This window comes from Pithys albifrons, chromosome 5 (genome assembly GCF_047495875.1).
Source record: "Pithys albifrons albifrons isolate INPA30051 chromosome 5, PitAlb_v1, whole genome shotgun sequence".
NCBI lineage: Eukaryota > Metazoa > Chordata > Aves > Passeriformes > Thamnophilidae > Pithys > Pithys albifrons.
The window spans coordinates 25,616,689-25,631,186 of NC_092462.1; the positions used below are offsets into that span (position 1 = coordinate 25,616,689).

General features: G+C 41.5%; 1 protein-coding gene across 3 annotated transcripts in view; it reads left to right on the forward strand.

Moving 5' to 3' along the window:
• Positions 1 to 304: 304 nt before the first annotated feature.
• Positions 305 to 14,498, forward strand: part of NPNT (nephronectin) — a 54,836-nt gene continuing 40,642 nt past the window's right edge. For 2 of the 3 annotated variants that reach the window (XM_071555957.1, XM_071555960.1), the window contains exons 1-3: positions 305 to 666; positions 1,823 to 1,923; positions 9,883 to 9,933. In XM_071555957.1, coding sequence (XP_071412058.1) covers positions 596 to 666; positions 1,823 to 1,923; positions 9,883 to 9,933 — 223 coding nt within the window. In that variant the 5' untranslated portion in view covers positions 305 to 595. The remainder of the gene's footprint in view (positions 667 to 1,822; positions 1,924 to 9,882; positions 9,934 to 14,498) is intronic. The other variant, XM_071555958.1, reaches the window with a different exon arrangement.

Consider the following 14,498-nt stretch of genomic DNA (forward strand, 5'->3'; position numbering starts at 1 on the left):
TTCTTCTGGACAAGGGCTGGGACACCTAGTGTCGCACATGCCAACACCTGAGAGCTATTTAATAGAAGTGTTGGAGCCAGAAAAAAACAACTACACTTCGTAATTACTTCGAAAAGCTTTGTTCTGGGATGGGGCGTGAGAGGGCTGGTTGGTTAGAGGGCCAAATCTTAACGCTTTTGGCTTTAGATTGGGACTTTGTTGCAGAGAGGAAGGCGTAGCCGTCCTACTTCAGGAAGTTAAATTAGAAGAGCTTATAACAACAACGCCCACCCCTCTTAGTGCCGGCACGCTGCGGGTTTTGCCTCTCGGGGCCCGTGTCCGAGCGCACGGGGCTGGTTCGCGGTGCCTCCTGCCGCGGTGCTCGGCGCTCTCCAGGTGCCGCTGGGCGGGCGGTACGGGCGCCTCTGCCGGGGGCGGGCGGCGCTGCCGCTGCCCAGGCGGCGCCTGCTCCGCCGGCAGCCGGGCGGGCACGGACAGCGCGGAGCTCCCCGGCCCGGAGCTGTTCCAGCGCCCCGGGGGTCGGCAGCCGGACCCCCGCCCGCCGGCAGAGGCAGCGCCTCGGCCCCCGCTGTGCGGCCAGCGAGCTCCCCCGGCCATGGAGCTCCCGCTGCGGCTGCTCCTGGCGTGCTGCCTCTCCCTGGGGGCGGCCGCCGAGTTTGACAGAAGGTAGGAGCGGGGCGAGCGGGGCCGGCGGGCAGGGAGAACCGGCGCTGCCTCGGGCAGGTCGGGCAGCCGCGGGGAGAGCGGGGCGAGCCCGGGCTGTGCCCTGGGCGGCGTGGAGAGGCTGCGATGCCGGTAGCTGGGGTGGCCTGCGGGGTCCCAGCACTCCCGGCCCTGCTGCGGTGCCGCGGGCAGGGGGCAGGTGGAGGCGCGGGGGCGCTCCCCGGGCTCCACTCCCAGCCCTCTCCCTCGGCAGCCCAAACACGGGCTTAGGTGTGAAAAAGTTCATGTCTCTGCCAGGGCCGCGTCCTGCAAGAATTAAAAGTCAGGGCGCTTCGCGTGCTGTACAAGTTAGCTCCCTGACGCCTGGAGGCGTTTGCAACAGGCGACGGCGAAGATCGCGACTCAAGTTTTAACATGAAGTTCGGGGCGCGCGCGCCCGCCGGGCCTCGCCGTGTCGTGACAGGTGTCGCGATCGGCAGCGCTGCAGGGAGCGGACACTGCCGTGTGTGGGAGTCGGCCAGAGCGACCCCCTCCCTCTCCAGGGATTTCTTTTTTAGGATTTGTTCTAATGCACCGCTCACGGGGTTTCAGCTCGTCGTTAAGAGACATTACTGATTCATGTCAATACTTTATAGCTGCTTGAAGCCGTGGTATCTTTTCCTTGGAACAGGGGAAGACTGCAGCTCTCCTTTTGTATTTCATTTCTACTTAACAGTCTACGAAGCTTTTGTTTTGACTCTTTTTCCCTTTAGCGTTTCAGTGAGAACATTTGGCTGCATCAGTCAGAAAATTAGGCCGTATGTTGTGAAATAAACCAATGCTGAAACTTTTTGATAAATTTTGTTTCAGACTTCTGAAGCTGTTCAGTGCCAGCCTGGGAGTGGCAGCAGTGAGCGTATTGTTTTGCAAGCTTTGCTGAGTTTACCTAATTGTCTTTTTCCCTTCTCACCTGTAGTCATTTACATTTGTTGAACTAGACAAAGTATTAAAAACAGAGATATTACAGGCTCAGCTCTACTGAGCAGTTACCCTTTAAAAAAAAAAAAAGAGGGGTTTTGGGGGGAGGGTTGTGTTGTTTAGTGTTTTGTTTTTTTACTATAGGATGATTTTAGCTACTTTCAATACATTTCACCAGACTTTTTTGCACTCTGTTGTTCAGGTGGCCCAGGCAAATGGTCTCCTCTGCAGGACTGTGTCGGTTTGGGAGCAGAATTGACTGCTGCTGGGGCTGGGCCCGAGTGCCCTGGGGACAGTGCCAGCGTAAGTATTGTTGCTGCTGGGGCTTCTAATCATTTGTAGGAAAGGCTTGTACACACCTAGTCACGTCTTTCACGTGTTCACACACATTCCTACAACACAGGGCTTAGGATTTTGCATGTGTGAGTCTGACTTAGTTAGAAGGATGTTGTCACGTTAAAAGGCTGTTTTCAACAGCACTAAAAATGATTACAATCAAGTAAGGTAAACTTGAGCTAGGGCAATGAGAATTTGGGAATTTCGGTTTGGTTTCCACTTCATTTCATACTCTGATCTGATAACCTGATGGAATTATACTGTGTCATATTACAAGCACTGCAGGGTGAGACTGTGTGTCGAAGAAGGAAACCCAAATTATTGATCTTTCACTTAGAAAGTTGATGAAAGTGTTCCTATTAGTATTAAGTTCAAACACTCTTTCAGCAACCCCAAACTAAGGGAATAAATCCGCCTGACAACATCCTTTTACTGGGTCACATGTAAAGGGAAACATCGCCAAGATTCTTTAATCTATCTAGAATCTTTGATATAATTGCAGGATAAACAAGTAGATAAGTCTTCATCATTAACTGCACCTTCAAAAGGTATTCTGAGGTGGCAGCTAGTACTCTGTAGAAGTTAAAAGTGCTAGGAATGTTATACAGAACTCAGCTTGTTAAAATTACAGCCTTTGATACTGGAAACACTTGCTCGTGTTTAATAGTGCAAACATGAGTGACACCCCTGAAGTTTTTGCAGAAGCAAACCTATAAACCCTGTTCCTTAGGATTTTTTATTTAGATACAGGCATATGCAGACTATATTACTTTTAAAGGAAAACAGGTGTTAACTGCTGTAAGTTGCTTAGTCTGCAGGGCAGTGACTGTAGGTGGCAAATATTAGGCAAAGATGGATAGAGAATTGGCAATGCAACCCTCAGCAAAGGTTTTGTTCAAATCTGTAAACAGCAAGACTATCTTCTTTCTTCCCAAGTATGTTGAAAGCTCATAATGTTTAATAGGTATATAAGTAAAAAGCTGGTACAGCTTTATACTGGTAAAAAGCTATGTACACTACCTCTGGAACATAACATCCCTGATACAGTTTCTTTGATGCAGAGTTCTCAGGTTGATACCTCTCAGGCCATACCATGAATCATTTTGATTTCTAGGGCCCTAATTGGTAACAGGTAGTCCTTTCCTTGGGGTGAATATTTATGAAGAAGGAAGGAGAAGGAGTAATAGACTGATTGAGGTTACTCCAGAGACGATAGAATTTATATCCACCTTTCACAATGCAGTTTTATTTGAAGATCATTGCACATTTAATTATTTGAGGCTATGAAAGCTTAACTGGCAAATATCAGTAATTTGCATCGTTTAAAAAAAAAAAACAAAAACCAAACCAAAACAGCCCAGGTCACTGTCTCACGGTGGCCCTTTTATTAGACAAGTTGTCTCCTGTGTTGTGACCATAAATTGCAACTCATGTTTAGGTGGAAGTCAATTTGTCATTATTGCCAATTCTGATTTGTGGTTGCATTTTTATGATCTTGGGAGACAAGAATAGCACAAAGTGATACTGTCAAAAGATTCATAACCAAAAATTGAAAATGAGATAAAAGTAAAAATACACAGAAAGTATTTTTTATTTTTTACTCTTTGAATTTTACCAATAAGGTCATTTTTAGTGCCAGCTTTTTCAGATGCTATCAATGCTGGTTTGTTTTTTTCTTTAAGGCTAAAGCCAGGTGAATTCTCTCATCTCCTTCCACTGCATTTTAGTGCATTATTTACAGATTTGTTTACATTTCAAAGACATGTAGAGGTGTATTTTCTGCAATCTCCAACAGCTGCAACTAGACTTTCAAAAGTAAAAGCATTTTTTCCTCTTTTTCATTTGCATACTGGGTGCTGATAATTTTTGAATTGCTGATTCAGAAGAGTCTCAGGTATCTGGGTGAAAACTTTACTAAAACCATAGTAGCATCTTCTTGGTTTTAAATGGGAGCCAAACTCTTAGCAAAATAAAGAAAATCTGCCCCAGTTGTGGGTGGTGAAAATTCCAGACATATCACAAAGTGGGAGATTACACTATATGAAAGTGAGTCTTTCTAGTGCTTGCAGCCAAATAGAAAATCTGTAGTCAACTCTCCACCTTGGAAATGTGGCACCCAGTATGAAGGATTAACCTGGCACAGAAAGCAGCATTCCTGGCCTCAAAGGAAAACTTGGATATTTTACTATACAAAGGAATATCACTGAAAATTTTCCAAAAAAACAGGTATAAAATTATTTCTTCTGCTTTCTCTGTGGACAAAGGCAAATCTCTTAGTCCTGTCCCTACTAGATGTGCATTTTCTTTGTTGTTTCTAGAATAAGTTCTATTTGCACAATGAAAACAAGTATCGAGTCAGGCTTAAAAATTAGTAGTGAGACCAAATTTACAAATTACTCCAATAAGAAGCTATAAATATTCGGCCAAGCTGAGCTCTTTATTAGGGGACTTGAACTGCTTTTTTTCAAACTGCTTTGAGCCATCCTTGGCATGCCTGGAAGTGCTACAGCACCTTTGGACTCTCACCTGGTTACTCATGCATAGTTTACTGTGTGGGCACTAATTACCTCTGAATTTCTCCTGACAACAAATGTAAGGTGGGAGCCATGCTGGAGCCAGAGTGTTGCAAACATAGAGGCTCTGACACATGAGGAGGTTGTCCCAGCTTAGAGAGGCATCTGAACTCCCATGAGCCATGGGCAAGTGGTTGCTAACATATCTGGACACTTCTGCTGTCCAGCTGAGCTGCTGCACCAAGTGCATGTGGACATGCCTCCTGCCCACAGCCAGTGAGTAAAAATGTGTCAGTTTAAACCAGCCATGTGATTTAATGGTTTAATTGTGACAAATGTTTAAGCCCATATGTGTCAGCTCTAACAGGGCAGGAGTGTGGCACAGCTGACAAGTGGTAATTTATTAAGCCTTCGTGATTCTGCGCTCCTGATCTTTCATCTATAATCCGTCGATACACTTGCAAATGGAAACTGAGCTATGTTAGCTAAACTTGGGTTGGTGAAGTGTGGAGTTGTTCCTTTTATGTCCCCTTGTCAGATAGAGCATAGTCTTGCTCACTGCTGCTCAGTAACACGGGTCAGCATAACTTGGCTGCCTTCTGCTCTTATAAACATGTAGGAAGAAGTTGAAATAGGGCCCCTCCTTTAATTTACACTATTCCTTTACAACCTTCTCTCTCTCTCTCTTAATAAATTACACCAATCAAGACTTAAGCACGTAGATCTGATCTGTCTATAAACTTGCTTCCAAAGCCTGTCAGTGTCAGCTGTAACACCTCAGCTGGTAGAAATAGTCGCTCTGCAGTGACATGAAATTTGCTTCGCAAGTGCCCTTTCCAGTTCCAGCAAAGGCCCTTCTAAACTGAAATAATCAAGAACTTTCCAACAGGTTGGATTTCTTTTTTCTTTTTCTTTCTTGTAGGTTGTGAACACCAAAGTAAGATCAAGGTTTAGGCAACTGGATGCATTTTGAGATTTTTACAAATATATCCATATTTTCAAAGGGGCTGAACAAATGTAACTCAAATTAATTGACATTTCTTAGTCCTTGTAAACTGAAAATCCATCCACTCTTACCTTGTGGCCTAGATTAAGAACTGTGGATATATTTCATCATTAATATAACTAAGTAACTTTTCTGAAGTTTGGATTTGGTATATAAACCAGGTTCATTAACCTGGTGTGCAGAAAGGATAATTTGGAAGCAGTGGAAATGTTGTTTAAGCCCCAACTATTCATTCATGTGAAGTGCTCCCATCATTGGTAGAGTTGATCCTTTGCACTGATGGACTCACAACATCAGTACCTTAAAGTAAGATATTATATATCCTAATTGAAATTAGTAAAAAAATCCACGTTGTTGTCCAGCCTGTGGGATCCACTTGCACCTTAATTATTAGAAGTGGGAGTAATAGCTGTTAAGTGGGAGCAATCAGACAAAAGCCTACCTCTGTGTAAGATGGTATGTTGATTAACTACCTGATGATGTATGTGTAAAAAGAGCGTTGTTCCCTTTTTTTTTTTTAATGTGTAATTGTTGTGCACGCAGCAAAACTATAGGCCAGAGCAAAAGTGAGGGTAGAAAGAGTTTCTTCTGGATTTCTTTTCTTGGAGTAGGAGAGGTGATTTTCTGTGGCAGCGTTTCTGGTGAGAGCCAATATCAATAGCGCATTTTTATTTCCTAAATCCTTTTGCATTGTAAGGCAACTGTATCTGTGGTATTGAGTGTGTTGTTCTAACCCAAGACCCATTCAATGGGGTTTAAATGACACAGTGAAACCAGGGACATGCATCATTGCATGCATCCTGTACAAACACACTTTCTATGTGCCAGCAGAATGAAAGTTCATTAAACCATTTTTTTTGTTAATGTGGTATTCAGCATTGATTTTTCATTGTTTGAAACACCTGAGGAAAGAGAATTTCCAGCAGTGTTAGGGCTGGAACTCAGTTCTTTGGACTGGATGAGAAATGTCAACTGCAGAATAGAAAACATTTATGTTAATTCCTCTATTTAGCTATTATATCTGGTAGACCTGCTGAAGTCTGTTATCCCCCAATAGGATCTCTGTGAGTTTTCTGCTGTCAGGGATGGGCATTTTTTTGAGTATTTCTCAAGAAAAGGATAACCTGGACCTTTTTTCCTCCAAATGTCTCTGCTAGTTCTGGGGTAGGCAAAACAGCAGGAAAGCCCTTGGAACCACTGCTGACTGACCCTCGCTGATAATCTGATGTACAGAAATCAACTGTGGATGTATATTCACATGCTGAACTCAGTTAACCTATCAGAAAACTAAAATATGTGATAAGAGATGCCCTAACTACATGCAGAGATTTGTGTGAGAAGCAATATGATGCTTTTTATTCTCAAATATGAAAGTGGAAGTGCTTCCTTTCAGTTTCCAACAGGCCATGCTAGGGGTTATCTGAAATAAAATTCTTTCTGGATGTTTTCACCTTAATCTATTCTGATTTCTTGAAAATTATTCTTAGAAGTGGTGATCTACCTGCCTTGCTTATAGCTGGCTTACAAATATACCTGTAGCTCTTTCAAAAGCTGTATAAATTGTTTCCACACATGTGTCTTTCATGAGTGAAATGCACCTGCTTTGTACTTGGCTGTGTGTCTGTAATTGATTTTTATGGTAGTTATTTATAGACAGGGTATGCTAAAGTTTGGTTCAAAATTTTATCTGCAGTTCAACAGCCAATAATTGTAGAAAGGGATACTTTAACATAGATTTAAAAGGTTAAGCAAGATTTTTATTTTAAAGGAAAGCAATATAAAACACGTTGAATTCTCATTCTGATTTACAGTTTGGACAAACTCCTTTGCTAGAGGTGATGTCAAAAATGACTCTTTTTGCTGTGTTCATGTATGTACAGAATAGAAGGTTGGATCTGCAGCTGCTGTAAACAGATACAGGTATACTGTCAGATCCTCTGTTGGCAGGAGTCTGCATGACTGTAGGAGTCAGCAGTTTTTGTCTGATGAACAGAAAGTTTGACCAACAGGAATAAAATTCCCATGAATGTGGATTTTACCCACAGGAATGTTATTTGATTACTTTTCTCCTTTCTGTGTGTAATTCTCCTTAAACAACGAAGTCAGGTGAAGTCTGTCTTGAGAAGGGGTGGTGAAGATCGGTGTGTTCTTTCAGAGCACCCATCTGTTGTAACTCCACCTTATCTCCAGGTGTGCTGAGGTTTGAGTGTTCTACCTGGAGGGCAAACGCAGAATAGGTCAACAAAGTAGTTTCCCACCACCTTACACTAAACCCATAGCAATTGGTGTAAAAGCCTAGGGCAGAGCAGTCAGGAAGGTAGGTATACAGTAAAGTCAAACCATCAGTTTACACCTTCCCTTAGCTTTGCATCATTAAAAGAATGTTAATTGAAGAGTGACAGGTTAGCATTTAGATTTAGTCAAGCCCAGTAGAAAGTATCCAATTTCAGGAAGTTCTTAGGAGGACTTGCAAGAGAGGGAGGGGAGCTTGCACAAGCTGATGCATAGCAGATGCAGCCATAACTGAGTGCTTTGCTGGGAACTATGCATGCTGCTGCCTTTTGTAACACTTGTGAGAAACTTGGTGTCTGTGCTGCTGCTCCTGACCTAATGAGCTTAAAGACTGTGTACTGCACAATCTATTTACAGAGATGCAAGCTGGTGGGAGGGGGAGGAAGGGGTGGCCGTGCTCTCATTGATGCGTAGAAGGAGATTTGGTGTAACTTACATTGTTAATGGCACTTTACCCACACAAATCATCCCACACATCAATGGGAGAAGAGGTCATGAGCTGCCTAGGTCTTCTGTTTCTTGCATGTAACAATGCTTTCAATGGGAATGGCAATTCTGTATAGTCCACGATGCACAAAAATAAACTCCTGATGGTGCCAATAATGAACTGTGAAATTACTGGCTTCTAGGGGATTGATCAACACCCTTAAAGTCAGTAAGAGTTTTGCTGCTGAATTTGGGTTTGCAAGAACACAGTCTGTATTAATACATTGTGTGGCGATGTTCAATGGATATTGTCATGCAGAATGTCTGCTTCTTATAAAATAACCAATATTTTTGTGCATCCCTAGTACTTTTCAAAGAAAAGACATTTTATACAGAATTGCAGGACTGCTTTATGCTGCTATGCAAGAAAAAAAATGAGGTTTTGCTATTTTTATTCAGTTGTTTTGGGTTTTTTGTTTGTTTGGTTTGCATTTGGGCTTTTCTTTTTGTTTTGTTTTGGGTTTTTTGTGTGTGTTTTTTTTCCACTTTAGAACCTTAATGCTTATAAAGCAGTTATGACTTTACTATGTTAAAGATACAGTATCCTTTTCTACTTCCCTGGTGCATCCCTCCTGCACTTCATACATCGAGTAACAGTTTGGCAACCCACTTTCCCCCAAAGAAACTCCCAACACTAATGTGATTTGACTGTTTACAACTTTAGTATATTTGTATTTAGAGCTTCTCTCAAGGCCCAGCAACAACTTGAGCAATCTCCCTACATTGTAACAAATGCTAAGGGACTTTCTAATTAAAACTAATTTAAAGAGTAAGCGTTGCAATTACAGAAAACTCATAGGTGTTGGTCAAATACTACATAAAATACAGAGGACTGGCATTGCTTAAGGCCCAGTCTTCCATAATAAAGCTATGCAGACTAACAAGCTATGCTGCTAACACTAAATTTATTGGAAAATAAATTGATTTGAAGCAGCCTGAAACATATATCTGTGTTTCCACCTTATTCAAATTTTGTAGCCTATCTTGTTTCATCTCGGAATAAGATCTGAGAAGGTTTTTAAGTATTAGTTTTAATTTAGATGACATATTTTTAAATATTATAAAGCTGACCAGTAAAATTACATGCCAACATATTTTATTGGTTGCAGATGTTCATACTTATAAATGGGTGCAATTTTAATTGCTGTCAAATTAGCATCCGGATGCTAAGCTTTTGTTTGCTCTGTGAAGATGCAGCATTAAATTAAAAATATATGCCTATATTTAAATGAATGGATACTGTCTCTTTAAGAAAAGCTTTTCTGTTCTGTTGATGGAAGCATTGAACCTAAACCATGAAACGTGAGAATTTTTACAACTATGTACCATATGAAACATGATGAAGTGTAGCTCCGTAGCTGATTGAATAAGAATAGCATCATGTCATTATATTTAATTATTCTTATGGAACAGAATGTGTTTGTTAAATCTCATAATGAAATACTGATATAAGGTATTTCCATTTTTAAATGTGTACCAGATTTTTTTTTTATTTCAGAAAAGCTCTGAATGTTGAATGTGTGTAATTCTCCAGGAATGTAACAAGTTGATAAAAATCCCAGCCACATCCATCCTCCTTACAGGAGAAAAAAAATCTGGAATTTCTTTTTTGGATATTTGTTTTTGCAGCGTTCTACGTCTTAAGGCAGAGAATAGCCATCCTAAGGTGCCAGCCCAAAGGTTAGCTGAATATATTTCTTGAAATAATTTTGGCAAGGTTCTGACTTGGAGTTATGGCCTCTAAGTCATAAGTTTACATGCAAATTGTATGACAAGAAGATATAGATTTTATTTAAAAAAAAACACTTTTGATTTGGGGAAGATAAGGGGGGGAGGGAAGGAAATAAGTTGGGCTATTTTATCCCAGACACCTATCCAATGAGATACATACTTTCTAAACTATTACACTTTTCCCTTTTCAGTCTTTTTCTTTATTTTACCCTCAAGCACTGGGCAATATTTTTTCCTTCCTGCAATTGTACTCTCAGCGTTGTATTTACAAGCTGTCAGACTTAGGAGGCCTAATTTGCTTTCATAGTATTGAATAACATGCCGTGAGAGGCTGATTTGGGATGGTGAGGCACTTATTGCTCCCCACGGCCTGCTTTGCACTTCCAGGCTGTCGTTTCCAGAACAGGGAAACTTTACAGCCCCTGGTCTGTAGCAGTGTACAACCTATGTTAGAGCAAACTGAACTCAGCACTAGTTTGTGTTGGTAGCCAGGGCTGTACTCTGCTGCTGCTTAGGAGCTGGTATGTCTTGTTTGCTTATCCTGTGGCAGAGGTACCAGCCTCCAGATAGCGGGGAGCAAATGGATCAGCCATTCATCTGCCTGGGAAAGTCAGCTTTGGTGCTGCAAGACAGAAGTTACTCTGCTGAAGGCAGTGCATGTTATATTTGAGTGAGCAAAATAGCAGTAGGGACCAGTTTGGCTTCTGCCACCACACATGGAGACACTCACGCTAGGTTGTTTCTGCCTGGTGGAATTCAGTAGACACTCAGAACGATTTCAGGTAATGAACAGGCATTTGAGATAATAGAGCACCATTCTTTAAGCAAATATAATGAACAACTTGAAATGCAAAGATGACAAGATTGACAGAGCATGAACTATTTCTTGCTTTTCTAATTTTGTATGTGCTAGAACCGATTTTATGGGTGTTTAGGTGTATAAGCATTAGATTAACTTCCACTGACTTCATTAAATTCTATTGATTTCAGTGTTAGCCCATGCTTAAGTTATGCATACTTTTTAGTGCTGTTCTTAGTAGCAAGACATACATGAACCAGGCTCTGTATCTGTCTGTGTGGTTTAGAAACACATTTGGCAGCAGTCACAGACAAGCAGAGAACTCACTGCGATGAATAGCCCACACTGGCTGCAGTTTGTCATGTTAATGTGCTGCCGCCGGAATCATATGTGCAAACTGAGTAACTGATTTACCCAGGCAAATGTGGGAGCTGTGCATGAAAAATTAGGAGCCACATACTTAATGGAACTGTATGTTTTAGAAGGAAGCTTAAGCATGCATTTTGACAACACTTGTTATCATGAATGTCACAAATAAGGACAAATAATTTGTGAAAAATTATTCAGGCATTAGGCATTAGCATGTTATGTGAGGATATCAGTTTTTAGTTACAGAAGTTGGTCAAGAACATTTATTATCTTGACAAAAAATAAAGAATGTTGTGCAGATGAAATTATCTAAAAATTAATACCCATTTGCCCTAGTTAGGTTTATTAAGCTCTGCAGGGATATATGTTGTGACTACTACTACACTTATTTGGGAAGCAAAGTCACTTTTTCAGAAATAATTCTATAATGCGAGTTATGGGTATAATGCACTTGTTTTTACCACCTACTAGTAACTGTGAGGTGGGTTACACTTTATTCATTCTTCTGCACTTGTGAGTAGTTAAAGAAAAAAGAAGTATGTAACTCTGAAAGAGCTACAGTTATTTATCTTACAAATTAGCTCATACCTTTGGGATCCTAGGTCAAAATTACTGTGAGTAGGGCAGATTAATTTTCCAGAGTGTGTGTTTATGTAGTTGTATAATTTACAAAGAATTGCAAAAAGTAAGTAGAAAGAGGCAGACGTGAGCTGAAGCTGACTCTGAGGAAGAGGAGTATGATAGAACTTGAGGTTGTGGTCTTTAGCACCACAGGAGAAAGGCAGCCAGTTTCAGGTTCAGGAGGCAGCAAAGAGGAGTTTCTTTCACCAACACAAGTGAAAGTCTTATTGCAAAGTTGGCAGTGGGGGAACGTAAGTAGTGATCTTAAGACTGGAAGTCTGTTCTGCAATCAGCAGTGTAAGAGGATCCAGTATGGGTTTGTGAAACTGAATAGTATGTAATAATTTCTGCGCTGCTGCACAAATTGCTTTCTGTGTTTGACCAAATTGAATTTTAAGGAGCTGGGATCTGGAGCCAGGATAAATAAGAAGATATATGTTACTTGGGAAGAGAGGGTAGAAGCAAGGCTGTTCAGGCAGGTGGTCAGCATAGGTTGTTTCGGATGCAGGTATTTTTGTGTTTATTTTTAGACTTCAGAGAGGTGAAAGTATAAATTCAAGGACAGGATGGACACCTGCAGCCTGGCATTCTGAGGCAGATTTCAGTAGAGGGATGCAGGAAGAGCAATTAAAGACTCTGAGGACTTCATTCTATCAATGAAACCCTCTATGGAGGAACAGAAGTTAGCAGGCAAAGCAGAGAAAAAGAATGCAAGAATTACACTCAATGCTGTTTTGATGAAAGACATAGCTAGGAGTTTTGGAAAAACCAAAGTAAAATCAAATTGCCAGAGATACTTGTCTCGGTTTGAGGGGAAAAAAACCAAAATGTTTACCCACAAGCGGGGGAGGGGGCCTTCTCCACAATAATCATGCCACTCTTTATCAAATTTAAGAAAAAAAGGAATTTTAATAGAAGAAGGATAACTGTTCTTAACTGCTATATATAAACAGACTAGTGCAAACCGCTTCCCCAACACCACAAGAGAAAGAAAAAAACAAAAACAAAACCCAGCAGGTTTTCCTCCAGGAGGAAAAGTTATACTTAAGCAGTGTCAAATGTCACAGTCCGGCTGGCTGCGGAGTGAGTTCCCAGTAGTTCCCAGTCCCTCTCCAGCGAGACAGACGAGTGGTTAGCTCTCAGATGAACTCTGTGTCTCTTGTCCCAGATGAAGGAAAAAGAAAGCTGAAAGTGGGGAACCACCACGTGTCCTGCAAAAGCAGCTGCAAACCTCTCTCTCTCCTGGGTCACTGCCCCAGCCGGGGCGGGCAGGCTGTGACGGTGCAGGCGATGGTCAGGCTGGAACAGAGGCCGGGATCCCAGATGCAGGAACCGGGAGAAACAGCCACGGCGAGGAGAAAAAAAGCAGCAGCTCAGCCAGAAGCCCCAGCAGTGCCAGCGGAGCCACTTCTCTCCTCGGCAGCCACCGCTCCTGCCTTCCACGGAGCTAAGAAAAAAAGATGTCCCCAAAAAACAAAAGAGACAAAACCTGCCCCCATCCAAGTGATCAGTAGTTAACTACTTCTTTTGTTAACTGCTGGCATGGGCAGTTAGTGGCAGGGGAGAGAATTTACATAATAATCCCAAACTACAACAATACTCCACTAAGAAAGCTCAGGGATTTCCATTGTTGGCCACAAATGAAGGACTTAGGCAGGTAGGAACCAGACATTGTAACCACATGATTAGGACTCCATTAAACAGTGTTTAGTAATCAATAACTAAGTCATTAAATTAAAATTCTAGATGAGAAGGAATAGAGGGGGACAGCGTGTGCTGGCCAACCCTGCCCTCAAAACGTGGGCAGCTTAATGCAGAGGAACTGACAGATCCTGAGGGGCACTTCCAAAGCAGTTCTGAGGGAACTGGGGGCAGGAAGAAAATACAGACAAAATTAAAACCCCGGCATTATACGCCCCTAACAAATAGGTTGAATGTGTTGTTCATTTGTTGTATTTATGCAACAATTGAAAAATAATAATTCAGAATGATTGAGTCATACTCAAATACTACCATCAGCAAGCAGTGACTGGGAAGGTAGGTGGCTTCTGGCTTTTACACAAGCATAACACATATTAACAGTGTGTGCATTTCACCAGAAATTCTTTCTTCCTTTCTCCCACACATGAAACCCCCCTCAAAACAGTCATTAACCCAAACCATGCATTCATATTTCAGTTCCTTGTGTTATTTTTACAGAAAGTGTCATTTGTCCTGAAGTGTGAGGCTGAAAATGTGGCAATTGCCACCTGGTTTTGAAGGAGAAAGGTAGTTCTTGCCAACCTTTAAAATACTACTCCATTAGATTTATCATAAAATCTTTTATTTGGTCATAACTCTTTGACTCCATTGAAGTTAATGGGAACTAACATGGAGCAAGTCTTCCCATCTGGCCCCCAAAAAAGAATTTAAAATGATCAAACTGAAAAGAATAATCATGACTCCAGAGTTTATTTGCTGATATCTGGAATGAATGTCTCTTGAATGAATTGGTCAACATAATGAAAAGGAAAGTTTAGTTGTAGTTTATTCAGTGGCATAATAAATAGGCAACATTTGACTAAAACCAGCTGTGTGTAGGAATTTTTTTCAGGCTCAGTCCACAATACTACCCAATGGGAGTACAACTTAGCAGTTTTCGGAGAGAAATCCTTGGAGAAGTGGTAGGTCTGTCTTGATAGGGATTCAAAAACAAATTAGCTATCTCATTTTTAGTGGCACCTGT